The 24162-nt window shown below is 51.3% G+C and overlaps 1 protein-coding gene across 1 annotated transcript; it reads left to right on the forward strand.

The window, feature by feature from the left end:
• Window positions 1-10913: 10913 nt before the first annotated feature.
• LOC103346711 (uncharacterized) lies at window positions 10914-22805 on the forward strand. The gene is made up of 13 exons (XM_089320798.1): window positions 10914-10918; window positions 11533-11714; window positions 13134-13203; window positions 13691-13872; window positions 14743-14812; window positions 15595-15800; window positions 16868-16937; window positions 17743-17924; window positions 18961-19030; window positions 19887-20068; window positions 21044-21113; window positions 21950-22130; window positions 22709-22805. The coding sequence occupies exons 1-13, from the start codon at window positions 10914-10916 to the stop codon at window positions 22745-22747; spliced, it is 1509 nt and encodes a 502-aa protein (XP_089176924.1). The 3' UTR covers window positions 22748-22805.
• Window positions 22806-24162: the final 1357 nt, after the last annotated feature.

Here is a 24162-nt window from a genome sequence, read left to right on the forward strand (position 1 = left end):
CTCTGCTTCCCCAAAGGGTGGTTTTCCTCAGCACACTGCTGTGCTGCAGCTCCTCTAGCAGGGGTGACAACATGGCAGCAGTTTGTGGATCCCAGTGTGGTGTGCATCAGCCCTGTGCACATGGCATGGTGTGTTCCAAGCCTACACTTGTACTAGTGGATCCTAAGTGGCCAGTGGCAGTCTTCCTTGTGAGATCCCTGTCCCAGTCACATGCTATGACACACTACCTGTAGGGGCCACTATCATCAAAGCTACCCTCTCCACTCGTGATCTCACGAAAGACCCAAAACCTCTAAACTGAGACACAGCATGTCACTCTCCCACATTGAGTTGATGTCACTCTTTCCTTATCTAGAGCCCTTGGCCATACCACTGATTGCCATGTGGAGGGAACCAGTCCGATCATTATGATTCTCACAGGTCCCTAACATTTGGGGTCTGTTCATGACCCTAAAAACCCCTATGGGAATAGGTTCCAGGGCTTTCCCCATCCAACCTATGGCACACTGCAACATGAGAACCACAAAGGCCTGGCTGTCAGTTGTGGGGAGGCTCTTTAGGGCAGCTGTTGAGGAAGAAACCAGCTGGGCCATTTGCAGTGATCCCACAGGGCCAAACAGCAGCTGATCCCTTTTGGAGTTTGGGGATGCCTGATATGCAGGAGGCAGGCAGACTGGAAGAGAGAAGTGGTCCCCTGTTAATGGGCAAAGGCCACCAAGACAGCTGTCAGCAGGCATCTCCCTGGGCCTCTGGGGCTGTTCTGACCTATAATTGGGCTCTTTGTCTCACAGCAACTTCCCTATCTAAATTTTATTGTAGTCTATGGGAATTCCCTTGAGGACAGAGTGCCACATGAAGCCAAACCTGTGTAAGTCTACAGATGGATGGAGGGTTCTTTGGTATGGACATTTGGAGGTAGAAGGCATGGGGAGGAGAGAATGGGCCCCACGGAGTAATTACCCCCTCAGAGCTCATTCTGACGACTCTGGTAGCTCCACTTTTCTCCATGTGCTGAGGTGGATCCCCACCTCCCACCTCCATTGGACATCTGCATGTGGTGGCCTGGGATCCAGTCATGTTTCCAGGCCATTGCTGCTTTCACAGCTTGTGTGGCCTCCATAAAAATTGGGGAGCCCTTCCCTAGGCCTCTCTGCTTCTCCTTCCTCAGTGTCCCCATGGGACTTTGATAAGGACGGAAGTGGCCAATGTCTTGGGTCATGCCCCAGTGCTGAAGGAAATGGGGCCAGGAGTCCTGCATTGAATCTGCATCCTGTTGGGTCTGTCCATTCCCTGTGAAGGCTCACTTTGTCTCAGAATGGGAAGTTCACAGTCCAATGGCTCTTAGATGATGGCATGTTTTCAATGAATGACAGACCCTTTCTTCCTGCTAGGAAAGCCAGGTGGGACTGGGGTGGACAGGAATGCCTGTGTGTTAAACCCTCATCCTTTCCATCTCCCCTCTACATTTGCACTTCAGATTGTGTGAAAGCCGATCTCTAGCTGAAGGGCATCGCATCATGGCATGCACACACCTTGCAGATGCACCTTACATGTGGCATGCCTCCTGGGGGGACAAGCTGGAAATACTGTTCCAGGCCTGGGCCAGGGTCCAGCAGCCCTTAGCCCAGCAGTCCATCCACTGGATAGAGGCCATTGAGGGTGAGTGTCCCACTGGGAATCTTGCTGCAGCCCTTCTGGAGTTCCTGCATTCACCGTAACATCCTTGGCCCTCTGGTGAAAGGTGTGATGTGGTGGGAAATCCTAAGGGCACATGTGGATGGATGGAGGCAGGTGTGAGGATGGAGTTTGCAACATAACGATAGCATGGGTCTACACCTTTGTGTTAGCCTCATATCCCTGGGTCACAAACACCTTTGTCCTCAAAGCCCCTGTTGGGTCTCCTTGCCTGAGGCCCCTGCAATGGCCATGGAGCCTTTAAAATGCATGTGGCATGGTTTCTGCCAGGCCTCCACTTGGGATAATGGAATTGTTTTTGTGTGCAGTGGCAGTCTTTCTTGTGAGATCTCTGCCCTAGCCACATGCCATGACACTGCATGGCTGCCAGGGTAGCTGCCATCATGACCAGCTTTCAGCACATGATCTTACCCAGATCTCCCTGAACCAGTCTATACTCTGTCTTCCATGTTGACTTCACACCTCACTGATGTAGAACCCTTGGCCATGTCTTGAAGTTCCATCTTGAAGCATCCAGTGTAATTTTCATGCCTATCAGGCTACCCTGCAAACCCTGCAAACCCTGCATAACTGCAAGGACTCCAATGAATGGGAGACTCGTGGGTTACACTTGTCCATCCCAAATACCCTAAGGCATTTGACCCTTAGAGCCCATAGCTCCCATTAGTTGATGTACAGGGGGGAGGCAGTTGGTATGAGCCTCCTATGTTGTATTTATTCTCTTAGAGCACACCTGACACATAGCCAGGGACCCTTAGTGAGGAAAGTGGCTGACCACTTGTGGAACATCAGGATGCCTATTGTGTGGGATAACATGCTACCCAGACAGGGAGGGAGGTCTCCATTTATTGACAGAGGACTTGCCACTGTAGGCATGACCTCCTGGGAATGAGACAGTTGCTAACAGAGGCAGTGCCACAGGCAGACAGCATAGAAGTCCTCAGATGCTAATGGGACATTGCACAGTACTTGTACTTTACTTTGCCATAGCATTTGCATGTCATCTCATTTACCATTTCCTGCTCATTTTTCTCCTTTGCAGGGTATGATACCTCCTCCCAAAAGGACGAAGTGGTATCTGCAGACAGAGCTGAGGTTATCCCCAGGTAAATCTACAGATGGGCTGAGGGTATTTTTGTATGGACATGTGGAGGTGGCAGACACGGAGAGGAGAGAAGTGCCCTGAGAGCCATTTATACCACTCAAAGGTCCTCCCATGAAGACTCCGGGAGCACCTCTTGGAAAATCCATGTGCTGAGTCAGGCCCCAAACACTGTGTCCTTAACCTCGCTGGACAACTGCATAAGTTCCCCTGGGAATGAACTGCTTCTGTGTGGCATTCATAAACTTGTCCCTCATCCACATCCCTGCAGTACAATGACAAAGACAGGGAATGTCCAATGCCCTGACACACTCCACAGTGCTCACAGAAATGGGCACACAGTCCCAAGGTGGTCTGGGGTATTAAAGTGCTTTAGCTTTATTGGGACATTGAGCGCCAAGGGGATTCTATTCCCTGAAACTAGACAACTGGCTTCTGGCAAGCTTGTTCTTTCCTGTCCCAAGGGTGCTGGAAGAGGGGCACCAGAGCCCTTTGCTCCTGATGTGCCTTCTGGCCTTTAGCTGACAGCATCCTCTGCTCCTGTGTTTCTGTCTAACCCTCTCTATGTCCTGCTGGGTCTGCCCTATCTTTGTGAAAACTCACTTTGTCTGAACAAGGGGAAGATCTAGATTGGATGGCTCATAGAGGATGGTCCTGTCCCTTTGATTAACAGACCTTTCTGGACTGCTAGGAAGGTTTGGTGGAACTGGGTTGGAACTGAATGACCTTGTGCTGAGCCCTCATCTTTTCCACCTCTTCCATCCTCCCCTCTGCATTCACACCTCAGGGTGTGTGGAGATCCACCCCCACTGGAAGGGCCAGACACCATCGTGCCCATCCTCAAAGAAGATGGATCCTACCTGCTCTGTGGATTTTGGGCTGATGAGCCTGAAGCACCAGCCCAGGCCTGGTCTGAGACTGTGAAATGTACAATCCAGCAGCCCCTCTGCTGTGCTGAGGCCATTGTGGGTGAGTCCTCTGATTTGACTCTTGCTGCAGACTTGCCAAATCTCCTGAGTGCACCCCAATGCACTGCTTGATCTAACCTGCCAAGGACAGGTGGTGATGTGAGAGGCTGTCCCCTGGCTACATCTGAGTGGACTATGGGAGAACCCTGGATGGAGTTCAAAGCACAGATGTAGTGTCATCAGGTGTTTCTTAACCTCAGAGCCCAGATTATGCTCTGTATTCCTGCACTGGACCCATCCATGTCTATGTAGCAGAGGCCAGAGTGATGGCATGGCTCCAGCTATGCAGCCTGTGCTCACTCATGCTTGTGAATTGGATGAGCAGGATGCCTTTGGGCAGTGGCAGGCTTCCCTGTGAGACCCCTGCCCCAACCATGTGACATAACACTGCATGCCTGATGGGAACTGTAATCATGGCTACTTTCTCGGCCTGAGATCCTAACCTGATGCCCCTGAACTAGGCCATGCTGTCTCTCTCATTCCCGTTCTATTGTCATCACTCCTCATCTGGAACCCTGGGCCATGTGCAGAGGGTTCCACCCTGGGGTAGCCTCTGCTGACCTTTTGCCTGTCAGGATCCACTAAGTGCCACAGTGCTACATGGAATCAAAATGTTCCAGTGTGTGTGAAGATCTATGGGCTTCACATGTTTATGTTGTGGCAGGGTGCTCATATGAGCCTGGGACTAGCCCCATGTTGTGCAGTCAGTCTCTTAGAGCACACAGACTGAGGACCCAGATGGCTGATGGCTGCTTCCCCCTTGTGGAAGACCAGGATGCCTAAAGTGTGGGATACCACACTCCCCAGATGGGGAGAGAGTTCTCCTTGGGTTGGCAGTAGACTTGCCACTGCAGGCCATGTCCACATGGGTGTGAGGCTCTTATTAGCATAGGCAGTGAAACAACCAGGCAGCATGGGTGTCCTTGGAAGCTCCGTGACAGTGGGCAGCCCCTGAGCTTTATGATGCCATCTCATTTACATGTCATCACACTTACCACATCCGGCCCCAATGGCCCTTTTTGCAGTGGAAGACCTTTCCTACAAAAAGGAGGAAGGGGAGGTGGCAACTGCAGTCCAGACCGAGCCTATCCCCAGGTAAGTCTACAGATGGGTTGAGGGTGTTTTATCATGGCCATCTGGATAAGGCAACACTGGAAGGAGGGAACGTTTCCTGTGAGCCATTTATACCATGGAAAGCTCCTCCCACAAGACTCTGGGAGCAACTCTTGCAAGCACCCTGTGCTGTAGTGGGCCTCAAACACTGTTCAGGTCAGCCACCTCTCTCCAACTTCCATTGGACAGCTGCATAAATTTCTCACAGAACCAGTCACCAGTCCGGTTTATTCCTAATGTACTGTTTCATGCGGCCTCCATTAAAAGTGTCCCTTGCTGGCGCCATGGCTCACTAGGCTAATCCTCCGCCTTGTGACGCCAGCACACCAGGTTCTAGTCCCGGTCGGGGTACCGGATTCTGTCCTGGTTGCCCCTCTTCCAGTCCAGCTCTCTGCTGTGGCCAGGGAGTACAGTGGAGGATGGCCCAAGTACTTGGGCCATGCACCCCATGGGAGACCAGGATAAGTACCTGGCTCCTGCCATCAGATCAGCGCAGTGCGCTGGCCACGGCAGCCATTGGAGGGTGAACCAACGGCAAAGGAAGACCTTTCTCTCTGTCTCTCTCTCTCACTGTCCACTCTGCCTGTCAAAAAAAATAAATAAATAAAAATAAAAGTGTCCCTCATCAACATTGATGCAGTATGTTGATAAAGACAGGGAATGTCCAATGCACTGACACGCTCCACAGGGCTGACAGAAGTGAGACTCAATCCCGAGGTGGTTGAGGATACTAAAGTAGTTTAGCTGGGTGGCAGAATTCCATAAAGCTGATTCTTTTCCCTGAAGCTAGAGAAGTGGCTTCTGGCCAGCTTGTCCTTTTCTGTCCCCAGGGTCTGAGAATGGGTGCTAGAGACCTCTGCTCCTCTGCATGGCTTCCGGCCTTCCTTCTGTCTTCCTGTGCAGTCTTCCCTAAGTTCTACTGAGTCTTCCCTATCCATGTGAAAACTCACTTTATCTGAACCTGGGGATGATCCAGATCAGATAGCTCTTAGAGGATAATCCTGTCCCTGTTGGGTAACAACCTTTCAAACTCCTTGCAAGATTTAGTGGGACTGGGTTGGAACTGAATGACTTTATGTTAAGCCCTCATCTTTTCCACCCTCCTCTCCTCTCTGCACTCACACCTCAGGGTGTGTGGAGATCCACCCCCACTGGAAAGGCCAGATGTCATCCTGCCTATCCTGAAGGATGACAGATCCTACATGCTCTGTGGATATTGGGCTGATGGGTCTGAAACACCAGTGCAGGTTTCTGCTGAGCCTTGGCACCTTACAACCCAGCAGCCCATCTGCTGTGCTGAGGCCATTGTGGGTAAGTCCTTTGATTTGAATCTTGCTGTTGCCCTACCAAAGCTCCTGAGTGCACCCCAATAACCCTGGCCTGCTTTCTGTAACTCCCCCAGGGAAGGTGGTGATGTGGCTGTCCCATGGCTACATCTGAATGGACAGAGGCAGAACCCTGGGTGAAGGGGAACAAAATAATTGTGGGCAGGTGTCTCTTAACCTTGGAGTCCCAGGTTATGTTCTCCTTTCTGGCACTGAAACCAGCCAAGATGCTGCACCAGAGTCAAGTGTGATGGCATAGCCCCAGCTTGAAGTCATACACATGACAGGTTTATTCTAGGCCTACCCATGGAAGAGTTGGATGCCTTTGGCCAGTGCCAGGATCTCCTGTGAGACATCTGTCCCAACTATGTGTCATGACACTGCATGCCTGCCAGGCCAGTTATAGTCCTGGCTATGTTCTTGGCCTGAGACCTTAACCAGATGCCCGTGACCTGGGCCATTCCTTCCCTTGTTCCCCTTGTGGTGACTGCAGTCCTCATCTGGAATCCTGGGCATGTTCTGAGGGTTCCATCCTGGGGTAGCTGGTGCTGGCCTCGTGCCTCTCAGGATCCACCAAGAAGCACAGTGTCTGCATGGCACCAGAAGGTTCCTGTGTGTGTGAAGCTCGATGGGATTCATATGATCATATGGCAGCAGAGTGTATGAGCTAGGGAGCCCCACTCTAGTGGCTGTTGAATGGGACAAGTCTTCCATCATGTGGTTGGTCTCTTAAAACATTCAGACAAAAAGGCCATTGACTGACATGGTTGAAAGTGACTGACTATGTATGTAAGATCAGGATGATATGTGTGGGGTGTCACACTCCCCAGACAGGGAGGGAATTCTTTTTGGTAAATGCCATCTCATTTACCATGTCCTGCCCCATTTGCTTTCCTATGCAGTAGAAGATGCCTCAAACCAAAAGGAGAAAGGAGAGGTGGCATCTCCAGACCTGGCCGAGGCAAACCTCAGGTGAATCTACAGATGGATTGAGGGTGTTTTAGTATGGACATGTGGAGATTGCAGACACGGGGAGGAGAGACTGTGCCCCATGAGTCATTTCCTCCCATGAAATCTCTGGGAACACCTCTTGCAAGCTCCATGTGCTGAGGTGGGCCCCAAACACTGTCCAGTTCACCACCCCCTTAACCTCAATTAGATACCTCTCTAAGTTTCCCTAGGAGCCATTTAACTGTCCAGGTCATTCCTCATGCCCCTGCTCCTGTGTGTCCTCAATAAAATGTCAGGCACCCCTCCTTCAGCCCTCTGCTTGTCCCTCATCAGCATCCCTGCAGTATAGTAATTAAGATAGAGAATGTCCAGTGCACAGATACACTCCACAGTGCTGCAGGAAATGGGACTCAATACTAAGGTGGTCTGGGGTGCCAAAGTGCTTTAGGCGGTTGGGAGCATTCCACACAAAGGGGCTTCTTTTCCCTGAAACTAGACAACTGGCTTTTGGTCAGTGTGTCCTACTTTTCTATCTCCAGGGAGCTGTAAGGGGGGGCACCAGAGCCCTCTGACCTCAGTGTGACTTCTGGCCTTCTGCTCCCAGCCTCCTCTACTTCTATCTCCTGTCCTTTCCTCTCTGCATTCTACTGGGTCTGCCCTATCCATGGGAAGGTGCTTTTTGAACATGAGGGATATCAAGATCACAATGCTCTTGGAGGATGGCCCCATCCCTATTGGATGAAAAATGCTTTCAGAATGCTAGGAAGGTTAGATGGGTCTGGGTTGGAACTGAGTGACTTTGTGTTAAGCCCTCAACTTTTCCACCCCTCTCATCTTCCCCTCTGCATTCACACCTCAGGGTGTGTGGAGATCCACCCCCACTGGAAGGGCCAGATGTCATCGTACCTATCCTCAAGGATGATGGGTCCTACATGCTCTGTGGATTTTGGGCAGATGATGATGTTGAAGCTCCAATCTGGGCCTGTGCTGGGGCCTGGAACCCTACAACCCAGCAGCCCATCTGCTGTGCTGAGGCCATTGTGGGTGAGTCCTTTGATGGGAATCTTGCTGAGACCTGCCAAACCTCCTGAGACCACCCCAATAACTCTGACCTACTTGCTGTAACCCCCCAGGAAAGGAGGTGATGGGTAGGCAATCACATGGCTACATCTGTATGGACAAATGCAGAACACTGGGTGGGGCTACAGCACACATGTCATGTAGGCAGGTGTTTCTTAACCTCAGAGTCCCTGGGAGGGAGTTTTCCTTTGGTTGGCAAAGACTTGCCATTGGAAGCGTGTGTTCCTGGACATGACACTCTTTTTAGCACAGGTAATGCCACAACTAGACGGCATGGATGTCTCTGTAAGTTGTGTGATGGGGGGCAGTACCTGAGCTTTACTGTGCCATCGCATTTGCATATCATCCTGGTTACCACATCCGGCCCCATTTGTACTCTCTGCAGTGGAAAACCCCTACCACCAAAAGGAGGAAGTGGAGTTGGCATCTACAGACCAGGCCGAGGCTATCCCCAGGTAAACGTTCAGATGGGTTCAGGGTGTTTCAGCATGGACATCTGGAGATTGCACACAGGAAGGAGAGAATGTGCCCCAAGGGCCATTTATACCATTCAAAACTCCTCCCACAGAGACTCTGAGAGCAGCTCTCCAAACCTCCATGTGCTGTTGAGGTCCCCAAAGACTGTCCAGTCAACTCCCCCCAACATCCACTGAACACCTGCATAGTTACCTTGGGAACGAGTCAGCAGTCCAGGTCATTTCTAATGCCGCTGCTTCTGTGTGGCCTCCATTAAAGTGAGAGGCCTCTCCCTTGGCCCCTCTTCTTGTCCTTCATCGGCATCCCTGTGTTACATTCATAGACAGGGATTCCAATGCCCGGATGCATGCTACAGTGCTGATGTAATTAGGACACATCCTGAGGTAGTCCGGGGAGCTCAGGTGCTTTAGCTGGGTGGCAACATTCCATGACAAGGGGATTCTGTTCCCTGCAACTAGACATCTGGCTTCTGGCCAGCTTGTCCTTCTCTGTCCCCAGGGGGTTTTGAGAGTGGGCACCAGAGCCCTCTGCTCCTCAGTGTGTCTTCTGGCCGTTGGCTGCCAGCCTCCTCTCCTTCTGTCTTCCTGTCCCATACTCTCTGCCTTCTGCTGGGTCTTCCCTATCCAATGAAGGCTCACTTTGGATCAGGGGAGGATCTAGATCATATGGCTGTTAGTGGTTGGTCCTGTCCCTATTGGATGACAGATCTCTCAGATTGCTAGGATGGTTTGGTGGAAATGGGTTGGAACTGAATGACCTTGTGTTAACCCTTCATGTTTTCTACCTCTTCCATCCTCCCCTCTGCATTCACACCTCAGGGTGTGTGGAGATCCACCCCCACTGGAAGGGCCAGATGCCATCGTGCCTGTCCTCAAGGATGATGGGTCCTACCTGCTCTGTGCATATTGGGCAGATGAACCTGAAGCACCAGACCAGGCCTGGGCTAGGGCCTGGCACTTTACAACCCGGCAACCCCTCTGCTGTGCTGAGGCCATTGTGGGTGAGTCCTTTGATTTGATCTTGCTTCAGACCTGCCAAACCTGATTGTACCTCAGTGACACTGGCCTGCTTGTTCTAACCCCCAGAGAAAATGTCCTGATTTGGTAAGAAGTCCCTTAGCTCAATCTAGATGGTCTGAAGTAGAATCTTGGTGGAATTTGTAGCAAAGATGTATTACAGGCAGGTGTCTCATAACCTCAGAGCCCAAGGTTATGCTCCATTTTCTGGCACCAAAGCCGGTCATGTCGGCACCCGAGGCAGGTGTGGTGGCATGGATCCAGCGATATATACTATGCTCATGCATGGGGCGGGTTTTTTTCCTAGGCCTTACTTGGTAGAGTGGGATGTCTTTGGCCAGTTGTAGGCTTCCCTGTGAGACCTCTGCCCCAACCATGGCTAAGATACTGCATGCCTGCCAGGACAGCTGTAGTCTTGGCTTACCTTCTCAGCCTGAGTTCTTAACCACACCCCCGCTAAACAGGACCACACTGTCTCTCTTATTTCCTTTGTGTGACATCACCCCTTATCTGAAGCCCGGGACCATGTACTAAGGGTTCTATCTGAAATTACCCATGCTGGCCTCGAGCCTCTCAGGATTCACTAAGGGGCACGGTGTCTGCATGGCACCAAAAGACTTCAATGGTGTGAAGCTCCTTGGGTTTCCCATGTTCATATTGCAGCAGAGTGTGTGAGCCTGGGAGTCTCCTACATTGGCTGCTGTGTGGGACGGTCCTCCCATTGTGTGTTTGGTCTCTTAGAACATATCTGACTCACAGGCCAAGGACAAAAAATGTTGAAAATGGCTGACCAATTGGGAAGGTTAAGGTTCCTGTTGTGTGTTGTGAAACACCCCCAAAAGGAGGTAGAGCAGCATTGTTAGTCAGAGGACTTGAGCATTACTGGCATGTCCTCTTGTTAATTAGGCTGTCACTATCCAAGGCTGTGCCACAACCAGACAGTACAGATTTACTCAGAATATGGTGGGACAGTTGTGATACCTGTGCCTTACTAGCCCATTGCATTTGCATGTCATCTCATTTACCATGCCCTGCCCCATTTGCACTCCTTTGCAGTGGAAGACTCCTCAAACAAAAAGGAGAAAGTCAAGGGGGCATCCTCAGATCAGGCTGAGGCTATGTCCAGGTAAGTTGACAGCTGGCTCCAGGGTTTTTAGTATGGTATGGCTATCTGGTGATGGCAGAAATGGGGTGAGAAAAAGTGCCCTGTGAGATTTTTAAAACATTCATTGCTCCTCCCCAGGAAGACCTGGCACACCTCTTGAAATCCCCATGTGCTGAGTTACACTGTGCTGCTGCCCAGGTCACTGCCCAGTTATCTTCCCCTGGACACCTGCATAAGTTTCCCTGGAAACCAGTCACCTATCTAGATCATTCCTAATACCACTGCTTCTGTGTGCTTTTCCTAAAAAGTGAAGGGCCACTCCCTCAGCCCCACTGCTTGTCCCTCATCAGCATCCCTTGTCCTTTTCTGTCTCCAGGGGTTGACAAGAGGTGCCCCAGGGCCCTCTGCTCTTCAGCATGCCTTCTGACAATTGCCTACAGCCTCCTCTCCTTCTATCTTCCTGTCCCATCCTCCCCGTGTTCTGTTGGGTCTGCACTGTCCATGTGACGGTTCACTTTGACTGCACCAAGGGAGGCTCTAGATCAGATGGCTCTTAAGGGACGATCTTGTCTCTGTTGGGTGACAGACACTTTTGGACAGGGAGGAAGGATTGGGGGGACTGGATTGCAACTGAATGACTTTGTGTTAAGCCTTCCTCTTTTCCTCCCCTCTTGTCCTGCCCTCTGCATTCACACCTCAGGGTGGGTGAAGATCCACCCCCACTGGAAGGGCCAGATGTCATCGTGCCTATCTTCAAGGGTGACGGATCCTACCTGCTCTGTGGATTTTGGGCTGATGAGTCTGAAGCACCAGCCCAGGCCTGTGCTGAGCCCTGGCACCTTGCAACCCAGAAGCCCATTTGCTGTGCTGAAGCCATTGCGGGTGAGTCCTTTGATGTGACTAGCTGCAGACCTGATAAACCTCCTGAGTGCACCTGGTCACCCTGTCCTGCTTTCTTGAACACTGCTGGAAAAGATTGTGATGGGGTAGGCTGAACCATGGGGCAGATCTAGATTGACAGAGACAGAACCTGGGGTAGAGTTTGCTGCACTAATTTAGGCATGTGTTATTTAACCTGAGATCCCCATGTTATGCCCCATGCTCAGCAATGAATCTGACCATGTCACTGTGCCCAAAGCAGGTGTGATGGCTTGGCCCGGGCTTTGGAGCCTGTGCTCATTCATGTGACAGGGTTTTCTTCCAGGCCTCCACTTGAAGAGTGGGATGCCTTTTATCAGTGCAGGCTTCCTTGTGAAACCTCTGCCCCATTTGGTTACCAAGACACTACATGCCTGCCAGGACAGCTATTCTGGCTACTTTCTCAGCCTGAGATCTCCACCAGATCCTGCTGAGTAGGGTCACACTCTCTCACGTTCCCACTGTGGTGATGTCATTCCAAATCAGGAATCCTCAGCCATGTATTGAGGGTTCCATCCTGAAGTAGTCAGTGCTGGCCTCGTGTCTATCTGGATGCTCTAAGGGGCAAAGTGTCTGCCTGGCACCGAAAGACTTCAGTGCTGTGAGCCCCTATTGGATTCACATGTTCATATTGCAGCAGAGTGTGTGTGCCTGGGAATCTCCCACTTTGGATGTTACATGGGATGGTCCTCCCATTGTATGTTTGGTCTCTTAGAACATATCTGGGCCGGCGCCGCGGCTCACTAGGCTAATCCTCCGCCTAGCGGCGCCAGCACACCGGGTTCTAGTCCCGGTCGGGGCGCCGGATTCTGTCCCAGTTGCCCCTCTTCCAGGCCAGCTCTCTGCTGTGGCCAGGGAGTGCAGTGGAGGATGGCCCAGGTGCTTGGGCCCTGCACCCCAGGGGAGACCAGGAAAAGCACCTGGCTCCTGGCTCCTGCCATCGGATCAGCGCGGTGCGCCGGCCGCAGCGTGCCGGCCGCGGCGGCCATTGGAGGGTGAACCAACGGCAAAGGAAGACCTTTCTCTCTGTCTCTCTCTCTCACTGTCCACTCTGCCTGTCAAAAAAAAAAAAGGAACATATCTGACTCACAGGCCAAGGACACATATGGTTGAAAATAGCTGACCACTTGTGGAAGATCAGGATGCCTGTTTTGTGTTATGAAAAACTTCCCAGGTAGGGAGGGAGGGCTACATTATTAGACAGAGGACTTGCCATTCCAGGCTTGTCCTCCTGTGAGTGAGGCTGTGGCTAACACAGGCAGTTCCACAACTTGACAGCATAGGTGTCTTCAGAAGCTGTGTGACGGTGGTGCCTTACTTTATGCCATCTCATGTACATGTCATCCCATTGACCACATCCTGCCCCATTTGCACTCTCTGCAGTGGAAGATCCCTCCTGCAAAAAGGAGGAAGGGGACTCAGCATCTGCAGAGCAGGCCGAGGCTATACCCAGGTAAGTCGGCAGATGGGGTGGGGGTTATTTATTATGGACTCCTGGAGATGGCAGACATGGGGAGGAGAGAATGTGCCCCATAAGCAATATTTACCATTCAAAGCTCCTCCCATGAATATTCTGCGAGTACCTCTTCAAAGTTCCATGTGGTGAGGCTGGCCCCAGGGGTCTGGGAGAGGGACACCAGAGCCCTCTGCTCCTAGAATGCTTTCTGGCCTTCTATTGACAGCGACCTCTCCTTCTGTCTTCCTGTCCCATCCTCTCTGCATCCTGCTGTGTCTGCCCAATCCTGTGAAGGGTCTCTTTGTCTGAACAAGGGGAGGATCTAGATCAGATGGCTCTTAGAGAGTGCTCCTGTCTCTATTGGTGAAAGACTCTTTCTGAGAGCTAGGAAGGGTTAGCAGTGCTGGGCTGCAACTGAATGACTTTGTGTTAAGCCCTCATCTTTTCCTCCCCTCTTGTCCTGCCCTCTGCATTCACACCTCAGGGTGTGTGGAGATCCACCCCCACTGGAAGGGCCAGATGCCATCGTGCCTATCCTCAAGGAAGATGGATCCTACCTGCTCTGTGGATATTGGGCTGATGAGCCTGAAGCACCAGTCCAGGCCTGGGCTGGGGCCTGGCACTTTACAACCCAGCAGCCCATCTGCAGTGCTGAGGACACTTTGGGTGAGTCCATTGATATGATTCTTGTTGCAGGTATGATAAACCTATGAGCATCCCAATGACCCTAGTTGCTTGCTCTAAGCCCCTGGGGAAAGGTGGTGTTGTAGTAGGCTTTCCCCAGGGCTACATCTGGATGGACTAAGGCAGAACCCTGGGTGGGGTTTGCAGCATGGATGTAGTCTAGGCAGGTGTTTCTTGCCCCAGCCCTGTGCCATGACCCTGCCATTTCTCCCAGGAAATCTGTACTCCCGGCTACCTTCTCAGCCCAAGATCTTAACCAGATGCTCTTGAAGTGGGCTGTTCATTCTCTTGTTCCCCTGGTGGAGACTGCACTTCCCCTCTGGAACACTTAACCATGTACTGGGGGTTCCATCCTGAGGTTGTCAATGCTGGCCCCGTGCATCTTGGGATCCACTAGGACCACAGTGTCTGCATGGCACCAAAAGGCGCCTGTGTGTGGGAAGCTCTATGGGTTTCCCATGTTCATTTTATGGCAGGGGATAGTAACCAGGGAGTCCCCACATTGCCTGCAGGATCAGATGAGCCTCTAATTGTGCAGTTGAACACTGAGACACCTAAGAGAGCCAGGGGATTGAATGTGGCTGACCCCTGTGGGAGATCAGGATGCCCGATGAGTGAGTTGACACACTCTCAAACAGGGAGGGAGATTTCCATTGTTGGGCAGGGGACTTGTCAAAACATGCATGTCCTTATGGTTTGGTTCTGTTGCTAACCAAGATAGTACCACAACCAGACAGCATAGATATTCTTGGAATCTGGTGTGACAGTAGGTGGTACCTGTGCTTTAGCATACCCTCACATTTGCTTATCATCTCATTTGCCGTGTCCTGCCCCATTTGCACATCTTTGCAGTGGAAGAGCCCTCATTTCAAGAGGAGGAAGGTGTGGTGGCACCTGCAGACCAGGCCGAGGCTAATCAGAGGTAAACCTAGAGATGGGTTGAGGGGGCTTTACTAGGGACCCCTAGAGATGGAAGACGTGGGAGAAGAGAAATTGCCCCACTCAAATCTCTTCCTACAAATGCTCTGGAGCACCTCTTGAAGGCTCCATGTGCTGAGGTGGACCCCAAATCCTGCCAGATGCCATCACTTATCCTCCTTTGGACACCTGCACAAATATTCCTGGGCCCAGTCTCCCGTTGAGGTCATTCCTCGTGCCACTGCTTCTGTGTGGCCTCTCTAAAAACTGAGGGCAACTCCCTCAGCCCCTCTTCTTTTCCTTCATTAGCAACCCTGCAATACGATGATAAAGACAGGGATGCACTGCACAGTTCTGGCAGAAATGGGACCCATCCTGGGGTTGTCTGGGCTGTTGAAGTACTTTCCCTGGGTTGGAGCATTTCACATTAATGAGAATCTTTTCCCTGAAACTAGACAACTTGCTTCTGGCTGGCTTGTGCTTCATTGTCCTCAGGGGGCTGTGAGAGTGGGCACCAGCACCCTATGCTCCTCCTTCAAGCCTTCTACTGACAGCTTCCTCTCCTCCTATCTTCCTGTCCCAGCCCCTCTGCATTCTAATGTGTCTGCCCTGTCCATGTGAAGGCTCATGTTGTCTGAACCAGAGGATGATTTAGATCAGATCGATCTTAGAGGATAATCCTGTCTCTTGGGTGACAACCCTTTCAGACTGCTAGGAGGGATTGGTGGGACTGGGTTGGAACTGAATGACCTTGTGTTAAGCCCTCATCTTTTCCACCCCTCCCAGCCTCTGCTCTGCATCACACCTCAGGGTGTGTGAAGATCCACCCCCACTGGAAGGGCCAGATGTCATTGTGCCTATTCTCAAGGATGATGGGTCCTACATGCTCTGTGCAATTTGGATGGATGATCCTGAAGCACCAGTCCAGGCCTGGGCTGGAGCCTGGCACCCTACAACCCAGCAGCCCATCTGCTGTGCTGAGGCCATTGTGGGTGAGTTCTTTGATGTGAAACTTGGTGCAGGGCAGCCAAACCACAGGAGTACACCCATAAACCCTTGGCCTGCTTTCTGCAACACTCTGGAAAAGGTCTGAAATCTTAGGCTATCCACTAGACTTCATTGAGGTGGACTGAGGCAGAACCTTGTGTGGAGTTTGCAGCAACTGTTTAGTGTAGGCAGGTGTTTCTTAACCTCAGAGCCCAGGTTATTCTCCACTTTCTGGCACCAAAGCCGGCTGTGTCACTGTGCCTAAGGCAGATGTTGTGGCATCGATCCACCATGAGCCTGTGCTCATGCATGCGACAAGGTATTTTTCTAAGGCTCCTCTTGGAAGAGTGGGATGCCTTTTGCCAGTGGCAGACTTTTCTGTGAGACCTCTGCCCCAGCAATTTGCAAAGACAATGTCTGCCCACTAGGCCAGCTATACTTCTGGTCACCTTGCTGAACTGAGATCTTAATCACATCCCTTTGAACAGGGCCATACTGTCTCTCTTATTCCTACTGTGGTGATGTCATACCTCATCTGGAACCCTGGACCATGTCCTGAGGGCTCCATCCTGTGGTAGCCAGTGCTGGCCTATTGCCTCTCAAGGTTCACTAAGGGACACAGTGTCTGCATAGCACCAAAAGTCTTAGTAGTGTGAAGCTCTGAGGGGTTCACATATTCATATTGCAGCAGGGTGTGTGAGCCTGGGAGTTCCCACCATGGCTGTAGGATGGGATGAGCTTCTCATTGTGTGGTTGGTCTCTTAGAACATATCTAACTCATAGGCCAAGGGCCCATATGATTGAAAACAGCTGACCACTTGTGGAAGATCATGATATGCCTGTTGTGTGTGATGAAACACTCCCAAGAAAGGGAGGGCTGCATTGTCAGGCAGAGGACTTGCCATTGCAGGCCTGCCCTCCTGGGAGTGAGGCAGTGGCTGACCAAGGTCATGTGACCACACCTTTCTTAGGAAGATGCTAGAATATGGTGTGGTACCTGTGCTTTACTAGGCCATCGCATTTGCATGGCATCTCATTTCACATGTCCTGCCTCATTTGCATTTCTTTGCAGTGAAAGATGCCACCTACCAAAAAGAGAAAGTCATGTTGGCAACTGCTGATTGGGCTGAGGCTACCTCCAGGTAAATCGACAGATGTGTTCAGGGTGTTTTAGTATGGACATGGGGAGATATCAGACGTGAGGTGAGAGAATGTGCCCTTTGTGTGATTTATATCATTCAGTTTTCCTCCCACAATGACTGGATGCACCTCTTGAAAGCTTCATGTGCTGAGTTGCACTGTAACACTGTCCTGCTCACCGCCCATTTACCCTCAGTGGACCCCTGTATAAATTTCCCTGGAAACCTGTCACCTGTCTAGGTCACTCCTAATGCCACTACTTCTGTGTGGCCTCTCTAAAAAGTGAGGGCCTCTCCTTTGGTCCCTCTGCTTGTCCTTCATCAGCATCCCTGTGGTGCAATGGTGAGACAGAGAGTGTGCAGTGCCTGATGACACCACAGTACTGATGGAAATAGGACCCATCCTGAGGCTGTCTGGAGTACTGAAGAGCTTTAGCTGGGTGGGAACATTGCACCCCAAGGGGATTCTTTCCCTGGAACTAGACAACTGGCTTCTGGCCAGCTTGTTCTTCTCTGTCCCAGGATGCTGTAAGAGGGCCCTCTGGCCTTGGGCTGACAGACTCCACTCCTATTTTCCTGTCTCACCTTCTCTGCATCCTGCTGGGTCTGCCCTGTCCCTGTGAGACTCATTTTGAATCAAGGGAGGATCCATTCTGATGGCTGTTAGTGGATGGTCCTGTCCCCATTGTGTGACAGACCTTAAGGACTGCTAGGAAGGTTTGTGGAACTGGGTTGGAACTCAATGATTTTGGTTTAAGCCCTCATCTTCCCCAATCCTCTCATCCTCCCCTCTGCTTTCACCCCTCAGGGTGTGTGGAGATCCACCCCCACTGGAAGGGCCAGATGTCATCGTGCCCATCCTCAAGGATGATGGGTCCTACCTGCTCTGTGCATATTGGGCTGATGAGCCTGAAGCCCCAGTCCAGGCCTGGGCTGGGGCCCTGCACCCTACAGCCCAGCAGCCCATCTGCTGTGTGGAGGCCATTATGGGTGAGTCTTTTGGTGGGAATCTTGCTCTAGACCTGCCAAACCACCTGAGTGCACCCTAGTGACAGAGGCCTGCTTGCTCTATACCCCTGGGGAAAGGTGTGATGTGGCAGGAACTCTGCGCTACTTCTGGGTGGACTAAGCAGAGCCCTGGGTGGAGTTTGCAGCAGGGATGTAGTGTAGGCAGGTATTTCATGACCTCAGAGTCCCAGGTTATGCTCTGTTTTCTGACAAGCAAGCCGACCATGTTGCTGCATAAGAGGCAAGTGTGATGGCAGGGCCCCAGCCTGTGCTCCTGCATGTGTCAAGGATTTCTTCTAGCCTACACATGGAAGAGTGGGGCACCTTTGGCCAGTGACAGGCTTCCCTTGAGGCCTTTGCCCTAGATGCCATTACACTGCATGCCTGCCACCACAGCTCTACTCGGGTTACCTTCTCAGCCTGATATCTTTCTCAGATCCCGATGAACTGGGCATGCTGTCTCTCTCATCCCAATTGTGTTGATGTCACTCTTCATCTAGAACCCTGAGCCATGTCCTGAGGGTTCCATGCTGAGGTTGCTAGTGCTGGCCTCGTGCCTCTCAGGATCCACTAAGGGCCACTGTGTGAATGACACCAAAAGGCTCCTGTGTGTGTGAAGCTCTGTGGGTTTCATATGTTCATACTGTGGCAGGGTGTACGTGCCCAGGAGTCCCCCACCAATGACTGCTGTGGGGATGAGCCCCCTGTTGTGACACATCAGACATAGACCAAGGCGCCACGTGGTGAAAGCGGCTGGCCCCTCATGGAAGATCAGGATGCCTGATCTGTGGCTATCACACTCTGGACAGGCAGGGAGCTCTCCATTGGTAGGCAGAGGACTTGCCATTGCAGGCATGTCCCCTGGGAGTGAGGCTGTTGCTAACACCTGTTCACTAAGTGAGCAGCATAGGCGTCCTCAAAAGCTGGTGGGGCATTTGTGATACCTGGGCTTTACTATGAGAATGTGTTTGCATGCCATCTCATTGACCATGTCCTGCCCCATTTGCCCTCCTTGCAGTGGAAGATGCCTCCAGCCAGAAGGAGAAAATAGAGGTGGCATCTGCAGAGCAGACTGAGGCCACACCCAGGTAAATCTGCAGATGGGGTGTTTCTTTTTTCTTTTCTTTTTTTTTTTTAGTGTGAATATCTGGAGATTTGTGACACGGTGGGAGACAATGTGCAACTGGAGTCCATTTATAGCATTCAAAGTTCCTCCCAAGTAGACTCTGTCTAAGGAGGGCCCCAAATACTTTCCACGTCAGCCCCATGTCCAGCCTCCATTGGACAGCTGCAGAAGTTTCCCTGGGAAAGTCACCAGGCCAGGTCATTCCTAATGCCACTGACTCTCTGTGGCCCATTGAGAGAATGACCACTCGCTCAGCCTACTGGTTGTCTCTCATCAGCCCCCCCCCACCCCACAGTACAATGGTAGGTACAGGGGATGTCCACTGCACCCATGCACTCCTTAGTGCTGAGGGAATGGGGACCATCCTGAGGTGCTCTGTGGTGTTAACGGGCTTTAGGAGGGTGTGAGAATTCCACCAAAGGGGACTCTTTCACTGAAACTAGACAACTGGCTTCTGGCAATCTTGTCCTTTTCTGTCCCCCCTGGGGAAGGGGGGTGAGTGTTGGAGAGGGGCGGCGAGCCCTGTGCTCCACAGTGAGACTTCTGGCCTTCTACTGACAGCCTCCTTGTCTCCTGTCTTGCTGTCCAGTTTCTCTACATCCTGCTGGGTCTGCCCTATCTGTGTGAAGGGTCACTGTGTCTGAAGCAGGGAGGATCTAGATCAGAGGTTTTTAGAGGGTGATCCTGTCCCTATTGGGTGAAAGATGCTTTCAAAATGCTAGGAAGGTTTGGTGTGACTGGGTTGGAACTGAAAGAATTTGTGTTAAGCCCTCATCTTTTCCTCTCCTCCTGTCCCCTCCTCTGCATTCACACCTCAGGGTGGGTGGAGATCCACCCCCACTGGAAGGGCCAGATGTCATCGTGCCTATCCTCAAGGATGACGGATCCTACCTGCTCTGTGCATATTGGGCAGATGAGCCTGAAGCCCCAGTCCAGGCCTGGGCTGGGGCCCTGCACCCTACAGCCCAGCAGCCCATCTGCTGTGCTGAGGCCATTCTCGGTGAGTCCTTTGATGTGACTCTAGCTGCAGACCTGATAAACCTCCTGAGTGCACTCCTATAACCCTGGCCTGGTGCTCTGACTCCACTCATCTTCTGGAATCCTAGGGAATGTACTGAGGATTCCATCCTGTGGTTGCCTGTGCTGGCTCGTGCCTCTCAGGATCTACTAAGAACCACAGTGTCAGCATGGCACCAAAAGGCTCCTGTGTGTGTGGAGCCCTGAGGGTTCACATGTTCATATTTTGGCACGGTGGAGGAGTCTGGGAGTCCCTCACCATGGCTTAGGATTGGATGAGCCCCCATTGTGTGGTTGGTCACTTAAAACACATCTGGGTGTCAGCGCTGTGGTGCAGTAGGTTAATCCTCTGCCTGCAGTGCCAGTACCCCATATGGGCACCTGTTCTAGTCCTGGCTGCTCCACTTCCAGTATAGCTCTCTGCTATGGCCTGGGATAGCAATATAAGATTGCCCAAGTCCTTGGGCCCCTGCACCCGCATGGGAGAACAGGAAGAAGTGCCTGGCTCCTGGCTTCAGATTGGCGCAGCTCTGGCTGTTGTGGCCATCTGGGGAGTGAACCAATGTAAGGAAGACCTTTCTCTCTGTCTCTCCCTCTCACTGTCTGTAACCCTAACTCAATTAAAATAAATAAAATCTTTAAAAAAGTAACACACACCTGGAACTTACAACATATAGCCATGGGATTGAGAGCAGCTGATCACTTTTGGAAGATCAGGATGCCAAATGAGTGAGAGGGCACATGCCCAGCAGGGAGGGAGATTTCCACTATTGGGCAGAGGACCTGTCTAAACAGGCATGTCCTCCTGTTTGGGAGCTGTTGCTAAGCAAGGTAGTGCCACAGCTGGACAACATAGATATCCCTGTATGACTGTGGGTGGTACCTGAGCTTTAATATACCATCACTTTTGTTCATCATCTCATTTACCATGTCCTGCCCCATTTGCACATCTTTGCAGTGGAAGAGCCCTCATCACAAGAGGAGGAAGGGAAAGTGGCACGTGCAGACCAGGCCGAGGCTAATCAGAGGTAAATCTACAGATGGGTGAGGGTGTTTTACTCTGGACATCTGGCATGGCAGACACGGGAGGAGAGAAAGGGACCCATGAGCCATTTTTCCCATTCAAATCTCATCCTACAGACTGTGGACCATGTCTTGAAAGCCCCATGTGCTGAGGCAGGTCACAAACACTGTGCAGGTCACCAACTACATATCCTCTTTGGAACCTACATAAGTTTTCCTGGGGTCCAGTCATGCCGAGGTCATTCCTCATGCCACACTTTTATGTCACCTCCATAAAAAGTGTTTGGCAGCTCCCTCAGCCCCTCTGCTTGTGCTTCATCCACATCCCTGCAGTACAACAATAAAGACAGGGATGTCCAATGCACCAATGCTCTCCACAGTGCTTAGTGAAATGGGATCAATGCCAAGGTCATTTTGGGTGTTAAACTGCTTTCATTGGTTGGAAGCATTCCAGACCAAGGGGATTCTTCTCCCTGAAACTAAACAGGCTTCTGGTCAGCTTGTCCTTTCCTGTCCCAGAGGGCTGGGAGAGGGACACAGAACCCTCTGATCCTCAGTGCCTTCTGCCCTTCGGCTGCCATCCTTCTCTCCTCTGTCTTCCTGTCCCATCCTTCTCTGCATCCTGCTGGGTCTTAGCTATCTGTGTGAAGGCTCACTTTGTCTGCACCAGGGGAGGATCTAGATCAGATGGCTCATAGAGATTGATCCTTTCCCTGTTGGCTGACAGACCCTTTCAGACTGCTGGGAAGGTTTGGTGGAACTGGGTTGGAACTGAATGACTTTGTGCTGAGCCCTCATCTTTTCTACCTCTTCCGTCCTCCCCTCTGCATTCACACCTCAGGGTGTGTGGAGATCCACCCCCACTGGAAGGGCCAGATGTCATCGTGCCTATCCTCAAGGATGATGGATCCTACCTGCTCTGTGGATACTGGGCAGATGAGCCTGAAGCACCAGCCCAGGTCTGGGCTGAGGCCTGGCATGCAAAAACCCAGCAGCCCATCTGCTGTGCTGAGGCTTTTTGGGTGAGTCCTTAGATGTGAATCTTGCTGCAGATCTGTCAAAGTGCCCGAGTGGACTCCTATGACTCAGGCCTGCTTGCTGTTACTCCCCAGGGAAAGGTGGTGATGTGGCAGGCTGTCCCCTGGGCTATATCTGGATGGACAGAGGCAGAACCCATGGTGGAGTTTGCAGCACAGTTGTAGTGTGGCTGGTGTGTCTTGGCCTCATAGTCCCAGGCTATGCCCCCCTTTCTGACACTGACACTTGTTGTGCCTGAAGCACGTGATGGGGCATGGCCCCAGCTTTTGTTACTAAACTTTTGTTGCTGAACAAATTATTTACTCTTAAGTATTTATATCTCATTTGAGGGTTTTGGGAAAAAATATCTGTATTCTTTCTGTTGGACTATTAAGTCAAATGGTTTGCAGAATGTCTGACTTAGAATTGTTTTGTAGATTCTAGGTTTTCTTAGTAACTCATGCACTGCAGACAAGCTAGGTTTGGTTCTAGTCTCTGTCACTGCTGAGCAGTGCCTCCAGACTCAGCTGGCAGCAGGCCCTGACCAAGACTCTCATTTGATTTCTTTCTGTCTCCCTCTCAGGTGCTAAGAACTTCCTCTGGTGGATACCATGAAACCTGACTCTGTTCATTCCAGGACCCCGTTTATATTAAAGTTTGGTTTTGTTAATTATTTGGGTTGAATATTTTGCTCCATAATCTTTAAACCTCATAAATACATGGATTAGTATAACACTGGAACCTGGAATTCTAGGTGTCTTCTGATAACTGTAGTCAAGATTGCTCCTATGCCACAGGACGTGTCTACATGCATCAAGTCTAGCCAGACATAGTCCAATACCATGTGAGTACAGGTTAAAGCAGACCTGCTAGGAGTGCACAGTAAGGAGGCAGTTCTAAGGTGAATGCAAGAATGCATATACTCAAGATGAGCATGAGAATCTCTCAAGACAGTGAGGGAGTGTCATTAGAAAGGCGTGTGGGACTCTTCTGGAATCTTAGTGGGGATATTCACTTTCAACAACATATGAATGTGTCCCCTTGAATTTCATGGGTCTTTCTCCATACTGGTTTACAAAACAAAGGAAAGTGATCGTTTCCTGTCAGCACATCATCACAGGAAGCACACAGGGAACTACAAAATTTGGCTGTTTCTCTTCTGCACAGTGCAGTGAGCCTTGGGCCCCTTGCTGCCTGACTGTTGAGCAAAGGGTAGGAGGTGGCCCACATGCCAGCCAGGCCCCAGTGGTGGTGTACGACTGGTGGAGGCCTACCTCCAAGGAGAGTGTTGGCAACTGTAGAACCAAACTTATGTCCCTGGACTGACTCAGTGTCTCTGAGAAGCTGAGAAAGCGACAAAGAGAAACAGAGAGAGAGAGAGGGAGAGGGAGAGAGAGAGAAAGAGATATCTTCCATCCACTGGTATGCCCATGACAACTGCAATGCTACGACCACCAGGCAATAGGCCGGTGGACCCATCAAATAGAAGAAGAGACAGAAACCCTGGAAAGGAAAGGACCCAACAACTGGAGCCGCTGCCTGCTGCCTCCAAGTGTGTGTGTTAGCAGAAATCTACACCTGGACGTGGAGCCAGGACTTGAACTCAGGCACTCTGATACAGGATGTTGCTGTCCCAAGGGGTGTAGTCCCTGCTGTGTCAAACAGGAGAAGTTAACCAGGGGAATCCTGGAAAGGGAAAGGCAGAGATGACCAGTAAGGTTCTTAAAAAGATATTACATCTTGGGCCAGGAACTCCGTCTGCCTCATGAGTGTCTGAGCCACTGTGGCTCAGGGTCTGTATTTCTTATGACAGAGACAGCTGAGAAACCATAGAATGGTTCCTGAGCACTCTCAAGGGAGGAAAGTGAGAACATTTCAGGAGTGCATCCTTCCCTTGCCAGGTGGAACAAATTAGGAACTCATAACATGGAGCCAAGTCTTTAGTGCAGAGGTTAAGATGCCCGTGTCCCACCTTAGAGTTCACCTGGGTTCACTTTGCAACCGTGCTCCTAAGAACCCTGTAATGCAGACCCTGGG

Source organism: Oryctolagus cuniculus, chromosome 19, assembly GCF_051225735.1.
Source record: "Oryctolagus cuniculus isolate XC-2025 breed Fujian yellow rabbit chromosome 19, ASM5122573v1, whole genome shotgun sequence".
Lineage (NCBI taxonomy): Eukaryota > Metazoa > Chordata > Mammalia > Lagomorpha > Leporidae > Oryctolagus > Oryctolagus cuniculus.